Source organism: Trachurus japonicus, chromosome 23 (genome assembly GCF_045865225.1).
Source record: "Trachurus japonicus isolate A0001 chromosome 23, Traja_1.0".
Lineage (NCBI taxonomy): Eukaryota > Metazoa > Chordata > Actinopteri > Carangiformes > Carangidae > Trachurus > Trachurus japonicus.
Window position 1 is genome coordinate 19,102,588 of NC_140929.1, and position 13,561 is coordinate 19,116,148.

The 13,561-nt window shown below is 41.9% G+C and overlaps 1 protein-coding gene and 1 long non-coding RNA gene across 3 annotated transcripts in view; one reads left to right on the forward strand and one right to left on the reverse strand.

Moving 5' to 3' along the window:
• LOC146962859 (anoctamin-4-like) overlaps positions 1-13,561 on the reverse strand; it is a 57,392-nt gene that overhangs the window by 13,227 nt on the left and 30,604 nt on the right. For both annotated transcript variants that reach the window (XM_085768682.1, XM_085768684.1), the window contains 10 exons: positions 13,373-13,522; positions 10,590-10,690; positions 9,099-9,143; positions 8,880-9,011; positions 8,602-8,708; positions 8,407-8,462; positions 8,114-8,235; positions 7,255-7,389; positions 6,238-6,334; positions 5,982-6,042 (listed from right to left, as the gene is read on the reverse strand). In XM_085768682.1, coding sequence (XP_085624808.1) covers positions 5,982-6,042; positions 6,238-6,334; positions 7,255-7,389; positions 8,114-8,235; positions 8,407-8,462; positions 8,602-8,708; positions 8,880-9,011; positions 9,099-9,143; positions 10,590-10,690; positions 13,373-13,522 — 1,006 coding nt within the window. The remainder of the gene's footprint in view (positions 1-5,981; positions 6,043-6,237; positions 6,335-7,254; positions 7,390-8,113; positions 8,236-8,406; positions 8,463-8,601; positions 8,709-8,879; positions 9,012-9,098; positions 9,144-10,589; positions 10,691-13,372; positions 13,523-13,561) is intronic.
• LOC146962860 (uncharacterized) lies at positions 764-5,184 on the forward strand. Its single transcript, XR_015035027.1, has 4 exons — positions 764-1,010; positions 1,861-1,984; positions 2,461-2,604; positions 5,049-5,184. It is a non-coding gene; the product is annotated as an uncharacterized LOC146962860 (long non-coding RNA).

Sequence of the window (13,561 nt, forward strand, 5' to 3'; positions counted from 1 at the left end):
TGTTGCATGAGCAGCTTGTGTCTCTTCCCCGCCGATCTAAAAACAGCTTCCACTGACAATTCAAGGTAATGAACCTACTCCTAAAATAGGGATTATGGCAATACGCGAATTTGCCAAAAATGTTAAAATATCCCTTTAAGGACCAAAAACATCTCAATGTAGTTTCACACCTCCTCTCTCAGACTTTTCTCTGGAGCTCTAGTAACAACAGGTCAGTGAACCTGCTGATGAATCACACTTTACAGGAGCATTGAGCACATACACATTCTGTATTTCTTTAAAACACTATAAAAGAACAAAAACACATGTATCACTGTGTCAAGAGCTTTAAGCTTTGCTGAATGTTTTGGTCCTGGAACGAAGTGTAACAATGGGAAGTTAATATTTTACTGTGAAAGGTCATCACATGGAGCTTTGATGGCACTATCAGTCAGTATCAGTGTTGACATCCACCCTTCACATCTAACCCTAACCCTCACCTCCATCCGGGACAGGGATCCAATATTTATTTTGAAAACTAAAAGGATCAACATGCTAATGTCAAGATAGTGACACGGCAAAGTGACTCTGAGGTGTAAAGTTTATAGAGTATAATGCAATTACCACATGAAGAGATCACTGCCAGAGACAGTGGGGCTACTACTGAACAAAGTCCTAGGATAGCTTACTTATTGCATGTTTACCTGCCTCTGCTCAGCAGCATTTCTGCAGGGACTTCGCTCTGATCAGACTTTTATTCTCTGCGTTTCAAACACATGCTTGTAGGTTATTTTCTCTAACTTGTCCACATCCCAGTTGAGCACACAGCTGGGTGAGATGTTTTGAATGTGAAGGCCGAGCCTTCTGAAAGGCAATGCTTCCCGTGAGGAGCCAGCAGGGGAGCACATGTCTGAGAGGAACCTTAATGAAGGGATTTGAGCTGATTCTCTGGTGCAGCTGAACCTAAAACATATTCACTTGGACAGCGCCGGCAACAGCAGCTTCCGACACCGCGCCACAGTCACTGTAAGGTCAGTACATTGGTGAGGTTTTTAAACAAGATCAAAATGTTAAACAGGAATGTTTGTCGGTACGTGCAGCCTTCAGATACGAGTCTGTGCAGCTGTGAAAACAACAGTTGTCTGCCTCAATGCTTCGTACTTAGTACTTCATATCAATTTGGCATATTTTTAATTATGCTGTGATCTCTACATGTAAAATGTCATGTATGTAGTAATGCATACATATAATTAACTAATCCCTAACCTATTGTAGATGAGAGAAATGTTGTTTTGACCATTCCAGGGGAAACACAGGAGATGGAAAATGATAGAATCTACCAGGGCAGGTTGATCTTTTGGACAATATGAAACTTTATTTTAAATATCAATGTCAGTCCGTGAAGGTTCTCAGTCATCCAGATCATCTTATTCTTGTGGAGTTGTAGTAAAAGGCAACTGAGTCCTCAGAACTGAAGAAGCTTCTTGGATGAGGGGTGAAACGTCTTCAAGCAAGAAAAGAAGTCCAGTTGCCTTTTACTACAACTCCACAAGAATATCAATGTCAGTTCAGTTAATTCATCCGTAATACCCAAGTACAGGTAATACAGTTGTATTTTTCCTTCCATAAGTTTCCTGAAAGGACACACACCTGCAGGGACTACTGTAGTGTGATCACATGTATTTGCAGAGCACACACACACACACACACACACATACACACACACACACACACACACACACACACACACACACACACACACACACACATGCAGGGAGGAGCCTGGAGGATAGAAAGTGCATGAACAATTTTCTCAAGATCAGTATATAGCAGCATGTTACTGAAAGTCTTCACATCTGAACGTCTGTCTTGGCTGTACAGGAACTCTCCTCTGGTACCCAGACTGTCTGACTGATGGGGCTCCTCCGGCACCAGAACCTGACTCTGGGCTTCTCCCCGCAAGAGGTCACCCACTGGGAGTCGGCACCACAGCTCTCACCAGCCGGTACCGTCACATTTACAATCAATGTCCTACTTCACAACTATAGGGGATCCAGTTCCTCCAAAGAATTTGGAAACCTAAACCATCCAAGGAACGCTATGTTACAGAAAACCTAAATTCAGCTCCACTACATCTACAAATCATCATCAAATATTAATGAGTGAGGTAGATAGAGTTACTGCAGCAATGAGGACAATATCTGAATATGTCTAAGCGTCTGAATTATTAACGCACTCTAATGCAACAGGGCTTGAGCTGTTTCCCTTAGCAGGTATACTGTGGAGTGAGAGCCACATCACAGGCTGTCCATGAATTAATCATCTGCTTTACTGTATGCTCTCAGTCTCAAGTAATGTATCTTACAGTATATTTTAAGCATTTGACCCTGTAAAGGTTTAAATGAGACTGATGCTGAGATTCAGTTTCTTAGAACTCTACGTCATATTAACCACAGTGCCTCTCCTCTTCACTCTCAACAGTTAGCAACGTCATCATTGTCCTGGTTGTGTTGACATTTGCCCTTCAGCTGTGTTTGGTTCTGTTCTTCATGCTGAGATGTTGGAGGCTCGACAACAGAGTGAGAGAGGCTCTCAAACACCCAGACGCTGTCAACAAGTTCAGCGGTGAGTATTCAGTTTGCTGTTGCAGCTGTTTCTGAGGTTGGTTTTTATTAGACCATTTAATTAAGAATCTGAAAATAATGAAACTTCACTGTTCAACATTATTTAAAGATTCAGAGCTTTTATAGTTGGCGGTTTTTGTCAATATACTTTTATTATAAAATGGAGGGTTCAAAATTCAGCCTCTAGATGTTCAAGGTTCAAGGTTCATGGTTTTTTATTTGTGTCCCCGTAGGGCAATTATTGTTGCAACAAGTAAGAAAGAACACAGATACAGACACACAATTAAAAAAAGGGGGGGGGGGGTAAAATACAGTGTGCTGAAACAACAACAGTGGCACGACTAAAAGAGCCCAATAAATAAATAAATAAATGACCGAAAAAGTGCATCAATGTGTATCCTCCATATCTACATCATCATTATCAACATCACGAGAAACAAGAAACAAGAAACGGAGCCACAGAATATCAGTCAAACAATCAGGTATGACTCCTACCCTGTACAGAGTTCAAAAGGGAGATGGCTGTAGGGATCAAGGAGCGCTTGTACCTGTTACTTTTTATACAAGGAAGTCTGAATCGGGAGCCAGAAGGCAAAAGCTGAAATTCAGAGTGCAAGGGATGGGAGCTGTCAGAAAGAATGGCATTAGCCTTCCTAATTATCTGCCTGTTGAACAGATCTGTTAGTGTACACTGTTGGACTCCCAAAATCTTGCTGCTTGTTTTTATCACTCTGCTTAGTGCATTTTTTGACTTGATGTTAAGGTGTGACAGATGTCATGTAATTGGCTGCGGGTGAGTCACTGGCCAGATGACATCCAATTATCTGATAAGATATAACTTTACAGACATTTATAGTAAAGTGGTAGATGTTATGTGTTTTTTAAATTATGAAGTAGGTCTAGGTTCTATAATAAAAGTATCAAAGCCTCAGACCACAGAGAAATACACACAGCCTGTATTCAGAAACAGAGCCTTAAAGGGATAGTTCAACATTTTGGTAAACTGGCCCATTGCCATAATCCCTATAGTCATAGCAGGTTTGTTACCTTTAATTGTCAGTGCAAGCTATTTTTAGAATGGTGGAGAAGAGCCCCTGCATTTACCTCGAAAACAACTCTGTTTTGTAACGTTCCGTTATTATCTCATAGCGTGATGAACTCCTATGACTACAAGGATTATGACAATGGGCCAATTTGCCAAAATGTTGAACTGTCCCTTTAAAACCAGCTGTCAGGACTTCTGTGAATTGTGAAAAAGCAGTCATTGCTCTCAGCCATGACCATAGACTGTAAAGAGAATGGACGTAGCACCGTGACGTCACCCATTGGTTTGGGGGAGTCTGTTTTGTGCCGCTACTACGGGGGTTTGAGCCGCGCCATGTTGGATTCTAGGCCCACTGGCCTCGTAGCAGCGGTCGCCGGACCTGTCACTCAACGGTTCTGCGCCCTAATTGGCCAGAACTTTAAACCTAATAACAGTAAAACGGTAGAGTTTAAAAAAAATTCACCCCCCTCAGAGTGTGTGCGGGGGTAGAAACTATCGATTGAGACCAAAAAAATGAAATGTACCAGGCTGTAAATATGTTTTTTTAAGCTGTAAAATCGGCTATTTTAACATGGGGCTCAATTGGAGTTGCTCCCTTCTGGAGCCAGCCCCCAGCGACAGCCGAGGGGATTGCAGCTTTTTGAACGCGAAAGTGAGCTTCACTTCTCAGACCGACAACTGCCCCCTTGGCCATGACTCAATCCCTGCCCACCTGGACATACCATCCAGCCTTTCAATGTTTAGTTTCTGAGAGTGTTTTACCTAAAATCTGCTCTATTTTGATTGGATCACTCAGAAAACAACCAGCCAATCAGAAGAGAGACTCCTCTTTGGGAGCCCCTACGTTTAGAGCTGCATAGAGAAACCTGAGAGAGGAGATGTTAAAATACACGCAAAGGGTTTTTGGTTCCTAAAACCACAAATATATCTTCATATGAAAAAACACTTCGGAATAAACATGCAGCTTTAAAATCTAATTCATATTCACTTCATGTGGAATTCATACAAATTGACTGCAAAGGTTCAGGAACACAGGTTTCCTGTGACTGCCTGGCCAGAGTCAGCATGCAAATACAAATCACATATTTTGGTCCTCCAGGGCTGATTTTGCAGCAAACACTTTATCCATATTACTCAGATTACATATGATTAGATGAGGTCTATTTAATGTGGAGTATTAACTGAGAGCAGCCGTGTGAAGGTCACAGGGTGAAAGCTCTCTCATCTGCCACAGAATGAAAACTGCCTTGTCAGTCACTTTGCTAAATTGAACTGTGCCACGTTGGTCAAATAGTTGATATAAAAATAGAAGGACATTTTTCTCATCATTTCTAGCTATATATTCTTTTCTCCTCTACTCTGTGTGAAGTGAATTTTTCTTTCTTTTTGTTTTTCTCCAGGCTCATCAATCTTCCAGCAAGACATTTATAAACAACTCAGCTATCCGCTATTTGTTGCAGCTGCTGCTACTACTGCTGGTGGTGGTTCATCATCTGCAGAATATGAACCTTCCACAAACTCCATTTTTGCTCCTTCTATACCATGGGACCTTGTTCAGGGCTGACAGGCTCCTCATTCGCCAAAAGTAAATGACAACATGGACATTTAAGGGTCAACAAACATCCTCAAAACAAAGTGTAATCTACACACAACGTGTTTTTCAGACTGTTTTACTGCCTCAAGGTGGTGTTCCTCCTCCACTCAGATTAGTTCAAGGTTACATCCCTTTTTATCCAGTCAGAATTTGTTATAATTGATTTGTAAAGGCTTGATAATGGCTAAAAAGTTGTTTGTGAGGTCACACTGACATTGACCTGTGGCAACTAAAATCGAATCAGTTTGTCTTTGAGGTGGACTAATGTGCTAAAGTTGAAGAAATTCTGCCAATTCATGATTGAGAAATCAATGTTTCCAACAGATGGACAGATGTATACTTAGACAGACCCAAAACAATACACTTCTGGGTCTGTCTGTTGCCAGTGCAGAGGTATTAAAAACCTTCTCAAAGCTGCTGCTGTGCCAAGTTAAAGCTGCACTTATCGATATTTTCACAGTGTAATAATATAGGAGGTGTTGCTCATAGTGATGAACCTCCAGGGAATTATCACTGAACTTTGTTGTTCCCCTCGGCTCCACGGAGCGTTTTAGCACATTTCATCTCATTGTTTCTGTTTTATGATCCATGACCTTAATGTTTTGTTTCAATCTCATCAGAGTCATCTCCAGCAGAAAACAGCTTCCAATAAACCTGCTCTATGGCCTCGTTGAGACCCGGTATCAACATGATGAAATAGCTGGAGAGGCGACGCTGAAACGTAAAGTGGCTGACTTACCCCAAACCGCCATGAAAACAGCGAAGAAAACAGTCGCCCCATTGTCGAAAAGATGTGTAACCTGACGTGGAGAAAAGAACATGATGCTAAAAAAAATTAACATGGGAGCACAATTTTACACAGTTCACAATTTTACACAGTTCACAATTTCAGTGTTTATTTTTGTCTTTGCTAATGTAATTAATTATTTCAAATAAAAGTCACATAATTGATAACTTAGTTGACTGGAACCTCACTGTAAGAAGTGCTGTCGTACCTTGGCGTAGATACAACTGTCAGACAGCCTCAGGTAGGGGCAGTACTCGTCACAGATGGGGCACATGATGATGTCAGTGGCCTGGCAGATTTCTTTACTGGAGAAAAACCAACAACATTAAGATCATCATGTTGTGGTAAACCTTGAGTTACAGTGTCATTGGGTAACTAACCAAAAAAACCCCAACATTATGAGGTGACAGAAGGAATGCAAGTAGGCCTACTGCATGTGTTTGTGCCTTTTCAGTTCTTAAAAGAAAAGAAGCCAAATGATCCCTTTGTTAAGGGATATATGCCCATATATAACTCTTCTGCTATCTGCTTTTTATTTATTGATCATGTTGATCCATTAGAAAACATATTTCCATCGCAGCTCAGAACCTTGAATGGTGGGTCTAAGTGGGTGGGGCTTGCAACTACTAAAAATGAGTAAAAGTAGTGTGGACTAATAAATCATATCATGCAGGCCTCATATATTATGATTGTTGATTGATCATTTTGTAACAAACACATGTACCACTGTCTGGGTGTGAGAGCAGGATGCAGTTCTGTAGTGTGAAGTTTCACTAAATACTGCGGGCCTGTTGGAGCCATCTGTGCCAGTAAGTTAATATGACAGGTCACATGGAACTTTACTGGCACAATTATAAGTCGCCATCAGTGTTTTACACCCTGCTTTCTCCCTAACCACTTTCCCCTATGTGAGCACAAAAGGTGACTCTAACTTTGTACTATATGGGGCATTTAATTTCCTGTATTTCATTTAACAGATGCCCTATATGTTACAAGGGACAATTTCACACCCCACTGCCTTATCTGCAACACCACATTAGTTTTGCAGTGAGAAAAATTGACTTTTTCACAAAATAAATTGAGTGTCTGAATGAGCATTTGAGAGGTATGTAATGTAAAAACAACACAGCTTGTTCCTCCACAGAAACTGACAGTATATATTTTTTAAATGCTTCCAGTGCAATCTCTTTTTTCTGAGAGAAAAGAGGAGGTGTGTTTACTGTACCTGACCTGGCAGTGGTCCAGAGTGAAGAGACCGTACAGAAATACCAGGAGGCCAACCAGAGCTGCAGGAAACAGCATCCCTGTGTACCAGCCGAGCCAGGCGAAGTACAGGCCGATCTTCTCCCCGAAATACCTCCTGAAACAGCAGCACAATGTGTTTTTACAATACATCCTATATTTCTTTAAAGGGATATTTCAACATTTTGGCAAATTCGCCTACTGCCATAATCCCTATAGTTTTAGGAATAGGTTTATTACCTTTAATTGTCGGTGCAAGCTGTTTTTAGATCAGCGGAGCAGGGACATGAGCGTTGCACAGCGCGCGGTATTTCCGCCTTTCCCTCATCAAACTCGTCAAATACACAATCCAACAACTCCAAAACGCTGTTGTGGACAAGTTGTGACCTGCACATTCACCACGCTATGAGATAATAATGGAACGTTACGAGATGGAGTTGTTTTCAAGGCAAATGCGTAGCCATAACTACATCCCAGACACGGCTGATGGGCAGAGTGACTTCAAAAACGCACATAGTTCCAAGTATTTGCTTCATGTGTCGTAATGTTCCATAACTATATGTTATTATCTCATAGTGTGGCGAATGTGCAGGTCACAACTTGTCCACAACAGCGTTTTGGAGTTGTTGGATTGTGTATTTAGTTTGATGAGGGGAACGTGGAAATACCATGAACCTCTGTTGCGTTAGCTGAGCAGCTAGCGTCTCTGCCCCGCCGATCTCAAAACATCTTGCACCGACAATTAAAGGTAAAGAACCTACTTCTAAGACGATAGGGATTTGCCAAAATGTTGAAATATCCCTTTAAACACAGCCAGAATGTAGAAGTCTGAACGTTGTTACCTGATGAGGTCCAGTGGTTGATACTTGTACCAAACCCCCCACCAGGCCCAGCACTCATACAGCAGGTGTCGGTGGTTCTCCGCTCCGTGTGTTCTGATGGAGTTTTTGCTGTGGTAGCTCCCCTGTTAACATATATGCACACACACACACATAGATGTGGACCTGCATAGTGTCAAATCACTGAATGGAAGCTCCTATTTTAACACATCAGCCACCACACACACATGTGAGGACTCAGAAACAGGTGACGTGATTAAGCGAATGAACGGCTTCATGGAGATCAGTCAAATTACCTCGTGAAGAGGGAAAGCTGCTTCGTATGAATTATTGCTCAGAAGACGATTAAGCCCTGGAAGCATAAAGAGCAAAGACAGAGAAACACACGTGTCAATGCAAAATGCAACAGGCCTTTAATTACATCTGTAAAAGGCAGCAGCTTCCATTTTCTCTCCGTTTTCATCTTGTGTAACATCCAGAGAAAAACTCACCCATCTTATTTTTACCCTCCTCGTATTTGACCCTCTGGAGGATGTGGTGGACGATGCGGCTCCTGGTGGCATTGTTGAAAAAAGTCTCTTTGTTGTGGATGATGAAACTGCAGTGAAAAGAGCCGGTTATTACAAATCTGTCCGACGAGAGGCGACAGGCAGAATTTCAAGTGGCAGAAGCACAAAGGAGGAAATGGAAAAAGTAGCAGCCAGGAATGTGCGACGGAGCGAAAATCACCAGGGGCTGAGTGTTTAAAGGGCCCTTCCGTGAAACTTACTGGTGTATCCTGGATCGGCTGAATGGGGCAGTGAAGCTCTCGTTCTCCTCCAGGTCGGGCAGCGTGTTGTTGTCAAACTTCATGGGCTTGCGTGGAAGCCAGCCACGGAATTTGTTGATGCGCTTCTCCATCCTGTGGGTGAAGCCTCTGTTTAAACTGCCACAGCACAATCCAGCTTTGTCAGCTGACCTCAACGTTAGCCTCTACAGTAACACTCACCTGCTCATAAACTTGTGCCGTCGGTGTCTGTAGAAGATTTTCCTCCTGGAACATGGAAGGTTGAGAATAACTAGCTTAGCACAAGGTGGTAATTCAGTATTGAAGAGAATAATAATGATCAATACAACGCAATCCAAGACTTTATTATGGGCATCAAGCAATACAACCACTTTACAATCTTGTGGAATAATTTCATGTGGTCCCCCCCCCTCCCTCCTGGTTTTTGTTGTGTTTTTACAGTCTGCTGTAATGTTGTTTGTCTTCTTTTGAAATTGTTTATTTTCACAGTTTTTATTTCTAACACCAACCTACCAATGGTATAAGAGATGGAAATTAGCCACGTGGCTATAAACTCACATATTTCCATACTGTGGTGGAACTTTTATTGACGTTAGTGAATGATTCGATGAAGTAGTCTTAGTCTCTGTAGTTTGAGCCTTGTAGTAAAGTCTATTAGAGGTAACCTGACCCTGACTGCAATAAACCTCAAGGTGAGTAAGACAACAGGATCACCTCTGTATAACCTTTTTGAGACTAACCTGTGACATAGATAAAGCAATAAATGGGGTTACCATAACATCACCTTTGAGACACATCTGTTGATTATTGCCTAGGAGAGCTCATCTTATGACTGGGAATGAGATAAGCAGAGGCATGAGATGGAGTACAAGAAGAGGCTGCAACCACCGGTTAGTGGGCACAACCCTGAGTTACACTGCTGTGTGGTTCTGTGTGTGTCCCTCTCTGTAGAGAATAAAATCATTGTGCATGATATTTCTTTGGTCTTGTTTTTCGACTCTCCACAGGCAAAACATTTTCCTCAACAATACTAAATGTTGATTGATATATTGTCCCATTAAAAATGAATAAATCATTCATTCATTCTTTACTAACCCTGTCTAGGAAGTAGTGCTAGTCCTGACATTCCCATCACAACTACTGCTACTTACAGTATAGTATAGTAATACTGAGAAAACCACTAACAACAGAAACACTAAAAGGTACAGCAGGGGTAAGCTTGTAACTGTGGCTACCAGAACATAATCAAAGGCTTATTTATGAATCTGACTGTTAAAAATGTTCACATTTGATACTGTGGCCCACAGTCAGTTTTGAACTAATTTGCTGCTCTCCTATACTGGTCTTATTTTTTTCGGAGTATTGTTTGTTAAGCATCAGAATCTTTAAAATGTCCTCATCCCAGATCTGGCCCACATACTTCCACATCTGGGCAGAGTGAGTCCCTGGTATTTCTGCATGGTCCAGATGTGGAAGTAGCATCTGTAGAATCATGTTGTAGATGTACCAGATTTGGGCCATGTAAACAGGTACATACTAAAAGATTTATTCATTTTTTGCGGAGAATGTGATGCGAGCTGGACAGAGTGAAAACAGCATAAATTCCTGATGTAATCTGAATATGAGATGCATTATAGAGGCAGGTGTGCGTTTTCCCCACTATAAGACACTTAGGAGTGTCCGCTGACTCACCTAAAAGGCATGCGGATGTTCATGAGCTCTGCGTAGCGACAGAGAACATCCCAGGGCGCGTGGAGCTTCAGGAAGATCACGTCACTGTTTGTTAAGGACGCCTGAAAAAAAAAAAGGCAAACACACAGACGTATTTAAGTCTGGAGACAAATGTAGCTGTTAATCTCAGCTTCCACACAGGGACGGTGTAGGCAGCAGCTACTCGACATTCAGTTTCCAGAGATCTGCCATTGTCCTCACCTGTTGGTACTGACAGTGGGAGTGAGTCTAAAGCTTCATGAATCAGCAGCTAAAAGGAAAGAGACCTAAAAATACCATAATGGCTCCAACACAAGAAACACAGAGAAGTGGGCTGAGAGAGACAAGAACCATTATCGCTGCCTGCAAATTTAGACCAAACCTCACGATGACCTTGGCGCCGCTGCACACGCACACACACCAGGTCACACCATCCACGTTTTCAACTCTTTGGAGTGACACTTCTGCTAAATAAGAAGCAGCAGGGGGAGAGTATTGCCGGCCTCTGTCGCTCACCAACAAACAGCAGAACGGCGCTCAGCTGTTGGACCTGCTGAGACTGGGCACAAAGGCTCTGAGCATTTTAAAAATTGAGATTACATGCATTACAGGCCCGAGCATTAAACTGCATCTGCAAACAAATTGATATTGATGTTGCTCGTGTTGCAAGCTATGAATACAGCTGGGGGTTTGCCAGAGTAATCACAGTAATGCTAATTCACCGTCTGTCAGTGCAGGAACCTATACAATACAGCAGCATCAGGTTTTGAGAGGTTAAGAGTTGAACACGTTTTGTTTTACAGCGCCTAACCAGAATGTTTTCCTAATTACAGATATGGAGGTCTATGTATATAAACAGTTACTGCACAATAATATGAGATTTTTAAGTGTAATATAAAATAAACTAGTCACAGTGCTGTCTCTCCCTACTGTTGGCACCTTTACATTGTGACCAGTCCAGTCTTAGCACACCCACGAAGAAGCAGAGTGAATCACAGCTCCTCAGTGGAGTAATGGCACAAATCACAATGTTAGAAATATTTTATGATATATGATGAAAGGTGTGAATAAATCACCAACGCGTTATGAAACCGTGGCGACAAAATGTGGTGATGAATGTGAAGCATTTACAAGTAGTAAGAAAGAAGCTTCTCTGCAGAGACGGCCGTGACATGTCACAAAGACGCAACGGCCTTCCTGAAGTACGCTTCATAATGTTCCTCTTGACCTAACAAAACATTTAAAGAACATTTTCTGCTTGTGTATAACAGGAACATTGTGCGCCTGCCAGTGTAGGAGTATATAGTGTCTAATAATAACAGTGAAATACTGCACCACTGACCCCAAACCATGTTTTTGTTGGTCAGTCACTCTCCGCTCAACACACCAACAACGTTCCTGACCACAACTCAATGAAAGACCAACACACTCATGGCTGAACAGGTGAACAATGTTTAAGCTGGACAAAGAAATGAAATGAATAACTGCACTGATCTGAAACTAGCAAAGAAACGTGGTGCTGGGTTAAGATGAAGCAAATGGAGGACAGGAAAATATTTCATAACATTTTTAGTTTGATTATTTATCAAGTGAATATAACATTCCAAGCATCTTTTCACATCTAAATATTTTCTCTCTCTCCTGCATTAGAAATCTGGACAGGTAGCCAGATGAAACTTTTCCAGCTGCTCCAATCAATGTTTACAAAGCAATGGATCAAATGACTGATCACTGATCATTTGAGTCTCTGAGGCTCTGTGGAGCTCAGTGGTTTGTTTTACAGTCTGCACCTTTATTGTTTTGGTTCACCGCTCTCATCAGTGTCGTCTCCAGCCGAGGCAGGCAGCTCTATTTCTCCAAGTGATGAAAAACTAAATCTGCATTTCACACAATAGTGTTGATATTTAGATTCATTCTAAGCACTTGAAGGACCAATCATCACTAAAACAAGAGGGCCAATGAAACTGAAATGAATTGGTTAAAGGGATAGTTCAACATTTTAGCAAACTGGCCCTCTGCCATAATCCCTATAGTTTTAGGAGTAGGTCTGTTATCTTTAATTGTCGGTGCAAGCTGTTTTTAGATCGGCGGGGCAGAGACGTGAGCTCTGCACAGTGCGTAGTATTTCCGCCTTTCGCTCATTAAACTCATCAAATACACAATCCAACAACTCCAAAATGCTCTTGTTGACAAGTTGTGATAGCGTAGCTCTGAGCAGCTCGCGGCTTGGCTCTGCCGTTCTCAAAACAGCTTGCACCAACAATTAAAGGTAACAAACCTACTCCTAAAACTATAGGGATTATGGAAATGGGCCAATTTTCCAAAATGTTGAACTATCCCTTTAAGGTTGTCCTACTCAACAAAACCTTCCTCCTGATATGTGTCTAGTAGCTGCAGGAAGCCTCTGAGCTGCACAGTGAATTAAATGAAAAACATCCTTTCACTCATTATTTTCTGATGATGTAACTGTTCATAAAAAGGTAGAAATGGTACAGTACATGCTGCAAGACAAGCAAAGACCCGGTTATACACATATATAAAGCTCTACTCCCTACCTCAATATGTCCACTCCAGTAAATTAACAACACTGTGTGTTGCATTTAATGCTTTATGGACAAAATGTTACAGATGTGGGTGACCAATCGTAAAACTAAAAAGCCAAGCACAGTAATGTCCAACAACAGAGGATAGGCTGGTGATGTAACTTGATTATTCAGCTGACCGATCATCAAAGCAATAAGAGACAAGTGTGAAACCTTCTTTACCTCCTTTTCCATTTGTAAGCCCTCAGCACGGATGTTCCGCTCAAACACCTCCCTCTTCTCTGACAGCGAGCTGGACTTCCTGTAGACCAGGATGTAGTCAATGCGGCTCTTCCCATCGCTGAAGTAAAGGCCACTGGACTTACCCTGCCCCTGACAACGGACATCAAACACATCAGCTTATCAAAGAGG